This window comes from Podarcis vaucheri (assembly GCF_965113315.1).
Source record: "Podarcis vaucheri genome assembly, chromosome: 14".
Classification (NCBI taxonomy): Eukaryota; Metazoa; Chordata; class Lepidosauria; order Squamata; family Lacertidae; genus Podarcis; species Podarcis vaucheri.
The window spans coordinates 47980544-47996422 of NC_138752.1; the positions used below are offsets into that span (position 1 = coordinate 47980544).

The 15879-nt window shown below is 45.3% G+C and overlaps 1 protein-coding gene across 3 annotated transcripts in view; it reads left to right on the forward strand.

Annotated features, from left to right (window-relative positions):
• CACNA1H (calcium voltage-gated channel subunit alpha1 H) overlaps positions 1-15879 on the forward strand; it is a 384808-nt gene that overhangs the window by 1710 nt on the left and 367219 nt on the right. For all 3 annotated transcript variants that reach the window (XM_082199567.1, XM_082199569.1, XM_082199568.1), the window contains exon 2: positions 3382-3697. In XM_082199567.1, the coding sequence (XP_082055693.1) occupies positions 3397-3697 (301 nt within the window). In that variant the 5' untranslated portion in view covers positions 3382-3396. The remainder of the gene's footprint in view (positions 1-3381; positions 3698-15879) is intronic.

The window sequence follows — 15879 nt, forward strand, 5'->3', positions numbered from 1 at the left end:
AATTTACACCACCAGCCCTACTCAGAGTAGACCCACTCGAATGAAAGAAAACGCCAACCATTCATTTCAAAGGATCTACGCTGAGTAGGATTTAGTTGGATGTAACCAAAGTATTTTATCCAAAAAGCTCTGTTTGTGGCAGGCACCCATCCATTTTTAAGCCACCATGTATATCTCAGTAGTGCTACAGCAAGTAAGCAATACTAAGGATAATTTGTACCCATTCCTCTTAATTCTTCTTAACTTTCTGCTTCCTTTGGTTCATTCTTCCCTTCCCTTCTTCTCAGAAAGCTAGAGAGGGCATTGACAGGTAGTAGATTCAAGGTGGTCTTCCTTCACATTGGGCAATGTTAACTTGTGGAACTCACTGCCACAAGACAGGAACAAAGAAAACTGCCTTAAACTGAGTTGGGCCACTGCTGCTCACCATCGTCTACTCTACACCAACTAGCAGTGTGCACCGTCTGCACTGACTCTGTAGGATTTCACACCAGAGTTCCTCCTAAGTTCCATCGGCAGATGTTTGCCGCTGAGCTATGGCATGAAAAGAAGGGAGCTTGATAGCCATTGAGAAACCCTTCTTCTTCTTCTTCTTCTTCTTCTTCTCTTCCAGAGTTCCTCCTAAGTTCCATCGGCAGATGTTTGCCGCTGAGCTATGGCATGAAAAGAAGGGAGCTTGATAGCCATTGAGAAACCCTTCTTCTTCTTCTTCTTCTTCTTCTTCTTCTTCTTCTTCTTCCTTCATAGATCCCTCAGCCATGATAGCAAAATGAAGCCTCCATAGCTAGAGGCACTCTACCTCTGAAAACAAGTTGCAGGAGGGGAAAGCTGTGCCCTGTTGTGTCCTGCTTAGGCTAGGATGAAGGACTAGAACAGAACGAAAGCTTTGGTTTGATCCTGCAGGGCTCGTTCTTACTTATCCCATTCACACCTCTCTTTCCCCAGTTCCCTACGCTGACGCCTCTCTCACGCACATAACACAGTTTACGTGGAGTTATTCCGTGTTCCTTTTATCCTTCAGCTGCGACTTCGCATGGAAAGCTAAACAAAAACTGGACATTGTTGCCCCAACTTGATTACAGTGGTACCTCGGGTTACATACGCTTCAGGTTACAGACCTAGCTAACCCAGAAATATTACCTCGGGTTAAGAACTTTGCTTCAGGATGAGAACAGAAATCATGCTCCGGCAGTGCAGCAGCAGCAGGAGGTCCCATTGGCTAAAGTGGTGCTTCAGGTTAAGAACTCTTTCAGAAGGGACCTCCGGAACGAATTAAGTACTTAACCCGAGGTACCACTGTACTCTGAATATGGGGCAATGGATGTGGGAGAGAAGCTAGCGGTGCCCATTGCTGCCCCTGTAAACCCACATTGAACGCTCATCCAATTTTGCTGCCTGAAGTTTGACCTGCCCCCCTCACTGCAACTTCTGCGTTCCAGTGAGATCTTGTGAGGGCTGCTTCTCTGGCATCAGCGGGAAGAGGGCACCCACAGAGGTGCCCCTTGGGTTTGGCCACCTGAGGCACCTGCCTCAGCCTGCCTCATGGACCAGCCGGCCCGGGCTGGTTCAAGAAAAGGACCGATTTGTCTTCATGTATGAATGAAAACGCACGCCCCCTCCCCAGCTGTTACTTCCTTTTTCCTATTTCTTTATTCCTGCTTGGTTTCACCTCTGCTTCAGGGATTTTCAAAACACTCACTCCTGCACACATATACACACCCTCCTGAGAAATTTCAGGTGGAGACAGACAGACAGCTATTTACGTTTTGTGGAAGAGGTTTGAATGCAGATCCCCTGCCCCAAAAACAACAGACGAGACTTTTGCCAGACCTGCAGCCAGTCATATGCATGTTTACTCAGAAGTAAGGGCCGAATTGGGCATTGCGTGGGAGCTCTGTGTTAGAAGTTCGTGATTTAAATTTATATAATTTTTTGTAAAAGTGTGCCTTGGTTTGAGTCGGGGCCACTGTGTGGCAGAAGCAAGGGGGCTCTTATCCTTACCCACCCCCATTTTGCAGTTCAGATCAATAACACCACTGTGGAGCTCCTATCAGCCACTTGGGGGGGCAGAAAATGTGGGCTTTAAAATGTAAGCCTGCCTGCATGTTTTTCCATCTGCAGTTTAAAAACAGCTTGGGGAGCAAGTCGTAGGGGGTGTAATGTATTTGGGGAAAGGGTTAGACCTCTCTCTCATGGCTTGGATCCAAAATGGAGCCCTCCGTTGGCTGCTTTTGCAAAAGAAAAAAGAAAAGAAAAATTGCATTGTGTGACCAACGAAAGATGCAGTTTCTGAAGTCTCTCAAAGTTCTAGGGGGGTCACTCCCAAGTAACCGTACTTGCCTAGGTTAGGCTGAGAGTTGGTGACTTGCCCAAGGTCACCCGGTGAGTTTTTCAGGCTGAGCAGGGATTCAAACTGTGGTCGCCCAGTTCCTAGTCCAACACTCCAACCACGTCACCAGGCTGGGATTCCTTAAAGTTGCATCTGCCTTTATTCTGGCCATTGCTGTTTGACAGGGCTGGCAGAGGACATTTTGCTCTCCGAGGTAAAGAGCAGCATTAGGGGGGGGGGTTGGACATAATAATAATAATTATAATTATATCCCACCCTCCCCAGCCAAAGCTGGGCTCAGAGCAGCTAACATCATACATAATAGTACTAATAGTACTACTATGATAGTAACAATAACAATAATAAATTTTATTTATGTCCCACCCTCCCCGGCCAAAACCGGGCTCAGAGCTGCAAACATCATATATAATAGTACTAAGAGTACTACTACTACAGCAACAACAACAACAGGGTCAGAATAGATGACCCTGAAGTCCCTTTGGGGCTCAATATTTTATATTTATTGCTTGAGATTCCTGCATTGAGAAGCAATCTGTTGGAAGCTTATAAAAATTATGCATGTCGTGGGGAAAGTGGGTAGAGAAAAGCCCCCCTCCCACTCTCATTACACTAGAAAAGTACTTTTTTAGCACAAACTAAACTGTGGAACTCCCTCCGATAGGAGCCAGTGGTGGCCACCAACCTATTGCTGGAAAAGAGACAGATTCATGGAGGAAAGAGCTACTGATGGATGCTAAGTCAGGATGGCTATGCTCAGCTTCTGCGGCTGGAATCAGCAATGCTTCCGAATGCCAGTTCCTGGAAACCACAGGAAGGGGAAATGTTCTTGTTCTTGAATCCTGCTTTTGGGTTTCCCACAGGCATTTGGTTGGCCTCTTTGAGAACAGGACGCTAGACTAGATGGCCTCATCCAGTAGGTTCTTCTTACGTTCTTTCCAAAACAACGCCTCCCTTCGTTGTTGTCTGCCCTTCCCCAAGAGCTCACCCCTTCTTCTTCTTCACCTAACTCTTTCGTCCTCCACCATCTCCAGGTGCCGGCTGCTATCATGACTGATGGCGAGAGAAGAGAACCTTTCCAGCCCCTGACGAGCGACGAGGTGCAAGTCCCCATAGCTTCTGGCACAGCCACCGGCAAGGCATCCCAGCCAGGGGAGGAGAAAGATGAGGACACCCTCAGTGCTTGTAAATCCATCCAGGACAGTCTGGCTTCGGCAGGATCATCCACCCGGGATCCAGCCCACGAGGGAGAGAACCAGGTCCCTTACCCTGCACTGGCCTCCACTGTCTTCTTCTGCCTTCACCAGACAACTCGCCCACGAAGCTGGTGTCTCAAACTGGTCTGTAACCCATATCCTTTCTCTCCTGAACCGGGTGATGTCAGTTTGGTGGTTTGGTGTGTGGTCTTCCGGAGTCCCGTCAACTTTTTGCCTTCTTGGTTTTGGGTACTGGATTTGAGAAGACGTCTTGGGTGATGGTTGTTTTGGTTGACCGTTTTCACATCTCCTGATGGGTCCATAGTTTTGAGCTTGCTCTCGACTTGGAATAGCCTTGTGGACAGCTTGGGTTGCTGTTTTTCTGGTGTGGCTTAGTTCTCAGAATCTGGAACCAGAAGGTGAGGAAATGAGACTTCTTTAACAAGGCTGTATGCTGCAAGGGTTCATGGTTGAAGGAGATGTTGGTTGATCTTGTGTTGTGGAGGAGAACCTAGAGGAGGTGGCTTTGGTGACCCAGTTGAGGCTGAGTCTAGTGGTGTCCTACCTACCTCATCTAGTTGTTGGGCATGCAGCAATTTTTGTCACAGCGAATTTAACTGTTTCTGCTTGGTCTTGCCCAATCCAGTGTTGGTTGCAGTGATTGGTCCATGCAAGCAAAGAGAAATTTCATGCTTTGGGTTAATGCATTTTTAAGGTATTTATTTCTCTAGTGCATCTGTAAGCTGCTCTTCGGCCAATATTATTCCCATAATGGTTTACACACAGTCAAAACAAAACAGTCCCTACTTGCAGGCTTGCAATCTAAAAAAACAACACACAAACTCCGGGGAAAGGGGACAGGAAGGAAAGGGAAATAAAAACCCAGATACCAATTTCTAAGCAGTTGTTCCCATGTTGAGTAGCTGGCACATTTTAGGAGGTTCTTGATGGAGATGGACCTCCACGAAAACTGATAACATGAGCTCTGCTTCTCACCTTTCCGACTGAGACAACCTGACACACACAACTTAGGGTCACACTCAGCAGATATCTTTGGTTGATTCCACATAGGCTGACCTTTCTCTTAGTGGTATGGTCTTTTCCACTCCAGGGCAAGGGTTTCCAACCTGGAGACACATCTGGAAATCTAGGAAACTGCTGTGTGTGCCACAAAATGCCCATTTTACAGGAGGAAAAACTAGCAGTGATCAGAACAACACCCCCCCCCCCAAGAAAACCCAAGTCACCCAGACAAAACACCTACCCCAAACAAAACTCCAATAAAAAGTAGAAGAAGCCAGGGACCACCAACCCAACTGCCAATAAGCCCCTCATTTTTTAAAGGAATAGATAGAGCAATGAGTCTTTGTGGGGTGCTGTAGGAGGGTGTTTTGGGGTGCTGTAATGCCCATAGGTAACCACATTGGGGACCCCAGCTGTAGTTGGTATCTCTGAGCTACTTTTCAGTCGTGTTTAATTAGGTGTTGACATTTTGACACACCTGTAAATATCTAAAAAGAGTGTATCCTGACATTGAAAAGACGAGCTCAAGCAATCCTCAATTTCTGTCTTAATATATCCTGAAAATCAAGTTGTTTCTGCCGGGAAATGGGATGATGGAACTGAAGCCCTGCGTTGAATCAGAAGGCTCTTCCAGGCATCCTGTCTGTTGAGCATTCCTTCCGATTTGTTTACAGGGAGATTAGATGATGTTGCACCAATGCTTTCCGGTCCATTTCCCCCCGTCACTCTTTTCCTCATTTGGGGAAGCAGGTTTGTTGCGCAAGATCAACTGAATTTGTCAGTGTTCAGGCGAATCCCACCGCAAAATAATGAGAGCCTGGAAGCAGCTGGAGGAGGGCTAGGCTGAAAAGGGGAGGTGATTTTAGGCATCCCTACAGACCTTCCCAAGTGCTAAGAGCAACAGAGGGCAGGTCCACCTCCCCCAGGAGCTCAGGGTGGTGGTGGTGGTCCACGAGAGGGCCTTCTCTGTGGCAGCCCCTAAGTCGTGGAACTCCTTCCCCACAGAAGTGCATCTGGCTTCTTCACTATGCCGCATTCAATGAATGCTGAAGACACATCTCTTTATCCTGGCCTGGGACATCTGAGACGTATGCTTTCAGGGGCCGTTCTATTTTAATGAATGTAATATTTTGTTTTTAATTCTAAATTTTAAAAGTGCCGTAACCCACCCTGGGACCAGCTGGCAGGTTTTGTTGCTGGTGCTGCTAATTATTATTATTATTATTATTATTATTATTATTATTAGGTGGATAGTTGGCATTGATAGGAATGGCGAGGTGGAATTCTGGGTCCAGCTAAGTAGGAATCCATTTGCCGCCATGTCAAATCACAGTGAAGTTTTCGGCTGTTGCAAAAAGCTCAGGGGAGACGGAGAACAGCAGGGGACCCTTCAACAGTTTATGTAAGAGGGCTTAGGAGATGCTGGTTGATTCACGGGCTGGAAAATAATATATATATTTGCAAGGGGATTAGCTTTTGACCTGATGGCACGGCTGCGGCTTGGGGCTTTTAATTCAGATGGGATGAACTGCATCTCAGGAGAGTGAGGGATGAGCTTTGCTCCTCCCAGTTTACATGGCTGATACCAGGTTGTGCTTCCATAAAACCCCAACAAAATGTGGTCTTTCAGAAGGAGGATGCTATGAAGAGGCTGGGTCTCATACTGGGACAAGGCTGGCTAGAGACCATGCTTTGCTTGGGAGAGTTGTTGACAGTCCTAGCAGACCCCTTAATGATTTCCCTGCTTCTCGTAGCAAATTGTAATGTTCTGTGCTAGATACTGTATGATTTTTAATTGTGTTTTCATTCCTTCTTTTATTTCGTTATCACGTTACAATTAGAATTGCTAATGCAATAAAATACAATTTAAGGAATGAAAGCAGCCATAAAAATGCATTTAAAAATCAATAGGAAATCTGCAATGTGATGGACGTGCTGTCTTCCGTCTTCAGCCACAAATCCACGGGCAAACCGCAGGGCCACTTGAATGAAGCTCGCAGACCGTGGTTTGGGAAGCCATGCCCCAGACTACAGATCATGGGGGCATTGCATTTGGGGGAAACAACAATGGCAGGCAGCCGTGGTGTGGGTCAGCTGAGCTTGGCTTCTGTTCAAAGGGGGCACCACACCCTGTCTTCTGCTAAATTCCAACCAGTGGGAGATGAAGGGGGAGAGGGTGACACAGCCAAGTTAGGCCAGTGTTGGGCCCTTCATTACTGCTGGAAGTCTCAGCCAATGCCCAAGCTGACCACTGGTGCCAGGGCCACTGGTGCTGGACTCGAGATTTAAACCAGTTTGATATCCCTGCATTACAGATTGAACCTGGTTTGCTGTGACTGAGCTGCAGATTTCAGCAAGTTCAAGGGTCATTCCTTCTTCCCAGGAAACCGTGGAGATTGTAACTTTGGAGAGGGCATGAGAACCCTCTAAGATTCCCCAGGTGGGTGATACTGCCCCCTGGGGGTGGGCGGTGTGATTAGCTAGGGGGCACTAAGGGCAGGGGACCGCTGCAGGTGTAAATGGCCACCTAATTCTAGAAGTTCACGACTTCTGCTAAGTTAATAGTTTTAACTGGATTTTGAATTCACATGCAATTGACTGTTCCCGTTTTGAACTTTATTGTGCTGTTTTCTTCCTAAGTTGGTTGTGCAACCCACTATTCTGAATAATGTGTTTCATAGCGGGGCACAGGAAATGGGTTTATGGAACTAAAAGTTTGGGAACAACTGAGCTAAGGAAATGATTCCCAACTTCAGAAACACACACCTGTACTCAGGATTCTTCAGGGGCAGGGGGACTTCAGTAGTTAAAATGGTATAAGAATGATGCAAGCTTGCAGTGTATATAGGCACACATATCAACATCTTGCTTTGTCTCTTCTGCTAGGATCAGAGAAAACTGCCTTATACCAGCATCCATCTAGCGCAGTGCTGCCAACACTGGCTGGCATCATCTCTTCAGAGTTTCAGGCCAGAGTCCCTCCCTCAGCTCCTTCTGGAGAGCCAGGGCTCGAATCCAGACCTTTTGCAGGCAAAGTGAATGCTCTACCACTGAGCAGCAACCCTTTCCTGTTGCTTGCAGGATGGGAAGAGCAACTCTATATTAAAACAGTACCATCAAGTGCTTTCTGCCTTGCAAAAGGTTCACGACAGGAAAAGCCCTCTGCCCCGAGGCAGACACAATCTAAAATTCCACACCAGGAAAGGCAATGAACGGAAGGCAGAGGCTGTGCGGATTTCAGTTACAGATTATTGATTTTAAAGTGCTTTACAAAGGAAACATGCATTAAGGGCATAGTGTCAACATGTTAATAGTTCCACAACCAGTGCAGCAACAAACAACTACTACAGGGGAAGGGAAGCTTTTGAAGCCAAAGGTTCTCGTTGGCTTCTTCCCAGAGGGTGGGAGACATCACATGCCAGTGGTGGGCGGGGCCAGAGGCAAAAGTGGGTGGAGCAATGAATGTAACATTTGCCTCTACCTGGGACCCTAGTTTCCACACCCATTCCTCTTTATCCTCCATCAAGGCAGGCAAGAAGCAGTAACAGAGGTCAGGTGGTTGCAATTCTGCAATTCTATGAATCAGGGAAGTGGCATTCATGGGTCTATTCATTTTATATATGTAGGGCTACCAATTCAGGAGCAACCCCAGCCCTGAGATTTCAGGGCTCAAACCAGAGACCATGGTGATGTCCTTGGGTGGGCCCTGGAGATGGAAGTTAATTGGGAGAGGGGAGCAAAGGCAGGCAGACCTTTCCCTGTGAGTGTCCATGCTGCAATTTGTAGCCTGAAGCTCGCAAGTTGCATGGAAGGCCTTCTTAATCATTTCCCATCATTATTAAAGGTACTCTTACCCACCTGTAGGCTCAAATCCTCCACCTGCCACCTGCATGGGGCCAGGAGAACCTGGAGAACTGAGTCCACACCTGAAGGTGTGGTAGCCTTGTTATAGGTCATTTGGGCCCATTTACACATAGTAGCCTTTTCCTTTTCTTTCTTTCTTTCTTTCTTTCTTTCTTTCTTTCTTTCTTTCTTTCTTTCTTTCTCTCTCTCTCTCTCTCTCTCTCTCTCTCTCTCTCTCTCTCTAATTTTTATTTATTTCCCATTTAATTACAGTAGTACCTTGGGTTACATACGCTTCAGGTTACAGACTCTGCTTAGCCAGAAATAGTGCTTCAGGTTAAGAACTTTGCTTCAGGATAAGAACAGAAATCGGGCTCCGGCGGTGCGGCAGCAGCAGGATGCCCCATTAGCTGAAGTGGTGCTTCAGGTTAAGAACAGTTTCAGGTTAAGAATGGACCTCCGGAACGAATTAAGTACTTAACCCGAGGTACCACTGTATATACATTCCCATGATTGTTATCCACTTACCGCCCTGGCTCTTTAGAGCCCATCGACTTCCTTCCCTCCCGCCTCTTGGCTTTCAAAATTAACCTTTATATCATTGCATTATGTACGTTTTCCCATTCTAGTTGCACTCATTACAAAATGACTCAAAATTTAAATAAATATAGAAAGGTAGAAAATTTCTCATTACAAGTCTTCAGACAACCCTGCTAGTGATGTTAATTGCTTACAATAATCTTTCAAATATCGCATAAATTTACTCCAGTCCTTTTGGAATACTTGATCTTGCTGGTTTCGGATTTTTCCTGTCTGCTTCACCTGTTCTGCAAAGTCCATCATCTTCACCTGCCACTCTTCTTTCATTGGTACTTTCTGTTGTTTTCATTTTGGGGCTAAAATAATTCTTGCTCAGTTGTTGCATGCATAAACAGTATTTTGTCTTCCTTTGGTATCTCTTCACCCAACTATACCCAATAGAAAGGCTTCTGGTTTTTTAACAAAAGTATTTTAAAACATTTTCTTTAACTCATTATATACCATTTCCCAGAAAGCCTTTACCTCTTTGCAAGTGGAAGAAGATACCTTCCCTTTCTTTACATTTCCAGCACTCATTGGTTCTTGTCTTGCACATTTTAGCCAGTTTAGCTGGTGTTAAATACCATCTGTACATCATTTTCCTAACATTTTCTTTAAGTGCACTGCATGCAGTAAAGTTAATACCTTCCTTCCACAACCTTTCCCAGGATTCTAACTGAATGCTATATCCAAAATCTTTAGCCCACAGTAGCCTTTTCCTACATGGTGCCCTCTTTGGCCGGCGCTGATGGGACGTGTGGTGGGAACCATGTTGAGAAAGGCTACTTGTACAGCTCGTCTCTCCCGCCTTCCATAACCGGGATTGCCTTTTCTCAAATAGCTTTACAGCACAGGTAGCCATCTCCGATTTCCAGCCAAGGCATCCTGGCCCTATGAAACGTGCAACGCCTGCTCTCACTACTTGCCAGGCGTTTTGCAGCTTCTGTCCTGCCAGCATTTTGATGAGCATTATTTATTAATACGGTGATTATCGATCTCGCTTTAGTTAAGCAATGAAACTTGGTGCATCTTAAAAATGGGCTCTTCCGTGCCTCCCCTTGGCAACGGCGAGGAGGAGAAGTGTTCTACGGAGACAGCAGCCCATAATAATCCATTACTAAGTGCAATCAGGGGCAGGGAAAGAGGGAGAGAGAGGCTGCGTCAGCTTTATGAGTTCAGTTGTCCCCTTGCTTTCGCCGGTTGCTAACGCTGGCCAGACTTTTAAATTGAATTAGTTCTCTAAGGTTTGGAGGTAATTGGGGCCCAAAGGAATGGAATACAAGAGTTGGAAGGGATCCCAACGGTCATTTAGTCCAACCCCGTGCAATCTTAATCTTCTTCTTCTTCTTCTTCTTCTTCTTCTTCTTCGGCAATCACTTGTAGCTGAGTAAGATTGTCTTCCAAAAACACAGTTTTAACAATGAGTCCGTAAGTGACTGTGGAGGCCAATTCTGGATCCACGCGTCCTTCCAGAGTGGGGACATTGGTTCCTGGGCAGGAGTTGATCATGATGTGGATTTGCCAAGCGTGCCTTCCACTTAGCACGTTTCTCCCTTGTGTCCTGAGTTTGAGCGTCTTCAAAGCCCATGACACTTTTGGTGAAGGCTGTTCTCCAATTGGAGCGCTTGCAGGCAAGTGTTTCCCAGTTGTCAGTGTTTATACTACATTTTTTTAGATTTGCCTTGAGAGAGTCTTTGAACCTCTTTTGTGGACCACCAGCATTACGCTTTCCATTTTTATGTTGGGAATAAAGTAGTTGCTTTGGAAGACGATCATCAGGCATCCGCACAACATGACCAGTCCAACGAAGTTGATGTTGAAGAATCATTGCTTTGACACTGGTGATCTTTGCTTCTTCCAGTACACTGGCATTAGTTCGCCTGTCTTCCCAAGTGATGTGTAGAATTTTTCGGAGGCACCATGCAATGCAGGAATCACAGCTAAAGAATCCCAAGAGATGGCCAGCCAACCTCTTTTTTAAAACCTCTTCTGAGGTAGTTTGTTCCACTGTTGAACCGCTCTTATTATCGGAAAATTCTTCCAAATGTTTAGTCAGCTAAAAGCTTCTCTGTGTCCACACCCTATAGGATCTCAGGCCACCTCTGACTCACCTTTCTCTAAACCCAAATGTCCCGAATGTTACAACCTTTCCAACATAGGAGCATTTCTCCAAACCCCTTCCTCACATTAGTTATGGGATGTCTGAAAAGATTGGCATTCACAGCCTGAATTTTGGAAGGATAAAGGACCATGCCCCTTTTTGCCACAGTGATGGTCACATCTTCATACCCTCCATGTTTCCTGATTTCCCAGTGACAGTCCTAGAATTACAGAAGCCCTCCCAGTTTCTGATCTGATCCTAGAACTTCCTGCTTTCCCTTTTTCCTTCCGTTCCACCTCTAGGAGAACAATTAACAGAGGTGGGTGTGGGTGTGTAGGTATAAAAACAGGGTCCTGTTTCTACTGCAAATAAAATTCCTGCCCCAAAGGAAGGAAAATGTTGATGCTGGCCTACAAAAAGCCTTCTAAAGATTTTGAAGGAAAATACCACCAGTCCACTTTTAATTCTTTCAGTGCCATGATTCCGCAGCCAGACATTTGTTAGGAAACATGTGGGGCATTTATTCCTTTATTGCAAATTGAGCCCTACACTCTCTACTCAGAAGTAAGTCCTACTGTATTCAATGGTGCTTACTCCCAGGTCACTGGGCAAAGACTGTGCAGCCTTACACACCAGTCCTAAGCATTTTTGTTCAGAAGTCCCACTGAGTTTAATAGGATTTACTCTCTGCTATGTTCCTAACCATTCGCACAGTTTCTAGTATTAGTACGTATTAGTATTTCACCTTTTTCTCTGGCAGGGACTCAAGGCAGCTTACCACAAAAATTGTATTTTGTTCCATTTATCTCTGGAAGGTGTTGAGCATGATCCCTTCCATCATACATTTATTTACAACAATCCTGTGAGGTAGGAACTGCCTTGAGATCTATGGCTATATAAATTCAATCAATCAATCAATCAATCAATCAATCAATTAATGACAGGTGAGGCGGAGAGGTTGTAATTGGCTCAAAGTACACTGTTGTGCATGTGTACATGACGGCTATTTCTGCGGTGAGATCAAATGTGAGAGAAGTTTCCTGATGTACAGTGGTACCTCGGGCTACATACACTTCAGGTTACATACGCTTCAGGTTACAGACTCTGCTAACCCAGAAATAGTACCTCAGGTTAAGAACTTTGCTTCAGGGTGAGAACAGAAATCGCGTGGCAGTGATGCGGCAGCAGCAGGAGGCCCCATTAGCTAAAGTGGTGCTTCCGGTTAAGAACAGTTTCAGGTTAAGAACAGACCTCTGGAATGAATTAAGTACGTAACCAGAGGTACCACTGTACAACAGAATGTCCGTATTTTCATTGGGGGGGAAATGTTTGAGGGTATGTGTTTTGGTTCTAAGGCACAGCCTTCCTGGGGGAAAGCATGCTTTAAAATCCCAAAATGGGATGCAAGCATTCTTCCAGGGCACAGTTCCCGCACCCATGGCCTGGATTCCAGATCAGCGGCTTCCAGAACAGCTGCAACCCCACTCTCTGCCCCTCCCCCCCCAACAAGACAGCCCCACCTGCTTCCTTGCAGTGTGGTTTTGCATCCCAGTGTGGCGGTCGAGAAAACCTGAAGTGGAGTGTGGTGGTCCAGAAATCATGGAACTGGAATTCTAGACCTGGAATCCCTGGCTGCTATAGATGCATCCATGCTCATTGGGGTGGAAGCGGGTGGAAAGGAGAACAGCAGAGACCCTCTAATTTGTAACAAGCCGTTTTTGATAAATGCAGCTTCTCCTGCAAGGGGTAAGGAAAGGTGATTGACCTGCTGCAATCCTCTCTTCCAACCAACTAGAAACAGGGTTCTCTCTATATCAGCCGGCTAGCTTTCTTTCTGCTTCTTTTAAGGGCATTGCTAAGTCCTTAAAAGGGCCTGTGCTGCATATTTGCATAAAATATGCCTATGCTGATTTATATGTAGATAGTCAAATTGCAGCCGACTTTCAGAGGGCAAGCTGCCCTTTATTTTTAAAGCAATGTTTAAATGAATGAAGGGGTATATACAGTGGTGCCCCGCAAGACGAATGCCTCGCAAGACGGAAAACTCGCTAGACGAAAGAGTTTTCCGTTTTGGAGGTGCTTCGCAAAACGAATCTCCTATGGGCTTGCTTTGCAAGACGAAAATGTCTTGCGAGTTCCTGCGGGGGTTTTTCCCTCCCCCCCTTTTTCTAAGCCGCTAAGCCGCTTATCAGCTGATCCGATAAGCCGCTAAAAGCCGCTAATAGCGCTAATCCGCTAATCCGTCAATGGGCTTGCTTTGCAAGACGAAAAAACCGCTAGACGAAGAGAATCACAGAACGGATTTATTCATCTTGCGAGGCACCACTGTAAATGTAAAGGGAGGCAAATCATCATCATCATCATTATCATCTGTCCCCTACCCGCTCCCAGCTCCCTTTAAGAACACTCTAATCTAATAATAATAGCCTTCATTACATATCTTTAGGTGCCAGACAAACATGTTTTTTGGTCTGATTAACAGTCAATGCCCTTTTAAATGTGTTTGTGGGAGGGGAGATAATGGTTTTGTTCTTACTACGTATTTTTTGCTCTCATTTTGTATTTTTATGTTGTGATACGCCCTGTGATCTTCATATGAAGGGTGGTGTACAAATTTTAAAAACAGTAATATTCTTCTTCCATATGCAGAGGCTGTGTGATGGGATATAATATAATAATATAATATAATATAATATAATATAATATAAAATATAATATAATATAATATAATATAATATAATATAATATAATATAATATAATATAATATAATATAATAATATAATATAAAGTTTGTGTATGGAATACCTAATATAAGCTTGTGTATGGAATGATGCATAATATAAGTTTGTGTACGGAAGGCCACATTGGCTACCCCAAGTCTACTCATGGCTACTAGCTCGGTGATTGGAAACAGCGATGGTTCTGGATCCCACCTGCTGGAAGCTGCCAGAGATGAGAGGGCTCAGAGGACAGAGGAGTGGGAGAGAAGTGAGGGAGAGCATGTGATTGGGTGGAGGAAGGGGGTGTGATGGGGCGGTCCACCCTGGATGTCACCACTGATGGGGGTGACAAAATGGCGGGCAGCACTCACCGCGGGGCTTGCAGCGCGTCCGAGCCACGCGTCTCTCCTGGGAGTGACGCGGTGGCTAGGGGGCCCACAGGCTCCACGCTGTACCAAACTGTCCGCCCACTGCCTTCCCCCCAGCTGTAGGGTGGCTGAGTGGGAGGAGGCAGGCAGACTCCTTGGAGGCCCTACAGAGCATCCTGCCTAGGCTCACTCCACCCCCGTGAGTAGCTAGCTCTGGCCCTGGGCTCAGGGCACACACGCCACCCCAGATGCCCAATTGGCTTGCTCTGCCACTGGGCAGGGATGCAAAGACTGAGAGAAAAGGAGAGAAGGGGGTGTAGAAAGAGAGGGAGAGGAGAGAGAAGGGTGTGAGAGTAAGGGGGGAACCCCCCCAAACTTCTGATTCCTCTGACCCACGGTTAGCATGCAAACCTCAACAGACATTGAAATGAATTGTGGAGGCTCTAGTAACAAGATAAAAACTTAAGATCAAACCAATAATTAGATAAACTAAGGGCTATGAATTTGCTGAACTAACCTTTAAAAGGGATACAAGAATGGGAGATGTGAGGAAGTCAGGAAAATATGTGAATTTTAGATATAAAATGAGAAAGAAGGAATTTTTGTGTTTTTTGCATATGTGTTTTTTATTTTTATGTATTTTTGTATCTTTGTATTTTTGTATTTTAGTGCTTAATGTCTGTATTGTTGTATTTTGTAGTGTTCTTATATATATTTTTTTTCTCTTTGTCCTTGTCTTGGTGTTTTTTCTTCTTTTTCTTGGTGTTAAAACCCAATAATTTTTTTTTAAAAAAAAAGAAAAGAAAAAAAATCCCTCAACAGATCTCCCAGTAGTGGAACCCTCAACAGATAAAAAGTGTTTAGTTTACAGAGTCTGGGGACTAAAAGGGTGAGCGACCAATCTGATTTCCAAGAAGGCTAAAACCATGCCACTGTTCTTTTAAAATACAGTGGTACCTCCGTTTTCAAACGTAATCCGTTCCGGAAGTCCGTTTGAGTTCAGCACAGAAGCCTCAATACGGAAAACTTAATACGGGAGCCGCGTTTCATGTTCGACTTCTGAGGCAAGTTCGAAAACCGAAGCATTTATTTCCAGGTTTACGGTGTTCGAAAACCGAGGTACCACTGTATAACAAATAATCACCACCACCAGTATCTGAGTTGGGATAGCTGGCCAGCTGGAGAAGTCATTTTCCATGTTTGCACTGTTATCTACTGAGGCTAATAATAATAATAATAATAATAATAATAATAATAATAATAATAAATGTGGTGTGTTTTTTTAAAAAAAAAATCAGAAGATTCTGCTTCCCAGCAAAGGAGAGACGCTTATTTGTTTATTTTTGCACAATCGGCTGAATTAAAATAAATAAATAAAAGGGACTGCGTGCTTTTCCAAAATTGCCTCTGGCGAAAGGGCAGATGGCTTTGGAAGGAATGCCGCCAAAGCATTTCTGTGGCACTTTGAAAAGCGGCGAGATGGAAAGACGGGTGGCGAGACGGAGAGGGGTGGGTGCGGAGGGGGCGAGGGAACAAGAGTCAGGAGGATTCAGAGAGCACCTGTCTTTGGGAGTCGGGGGACATGGGGATTTCTGGGGGGGGGGAGATCTGTCAGATTTGCAATGCGGTTAGCAGTCGGTGCATTCAGGCTATATTGCTGTGCTTCCCAGGTTGGGAGGGATGGGAAAAGCTTCATTGCAC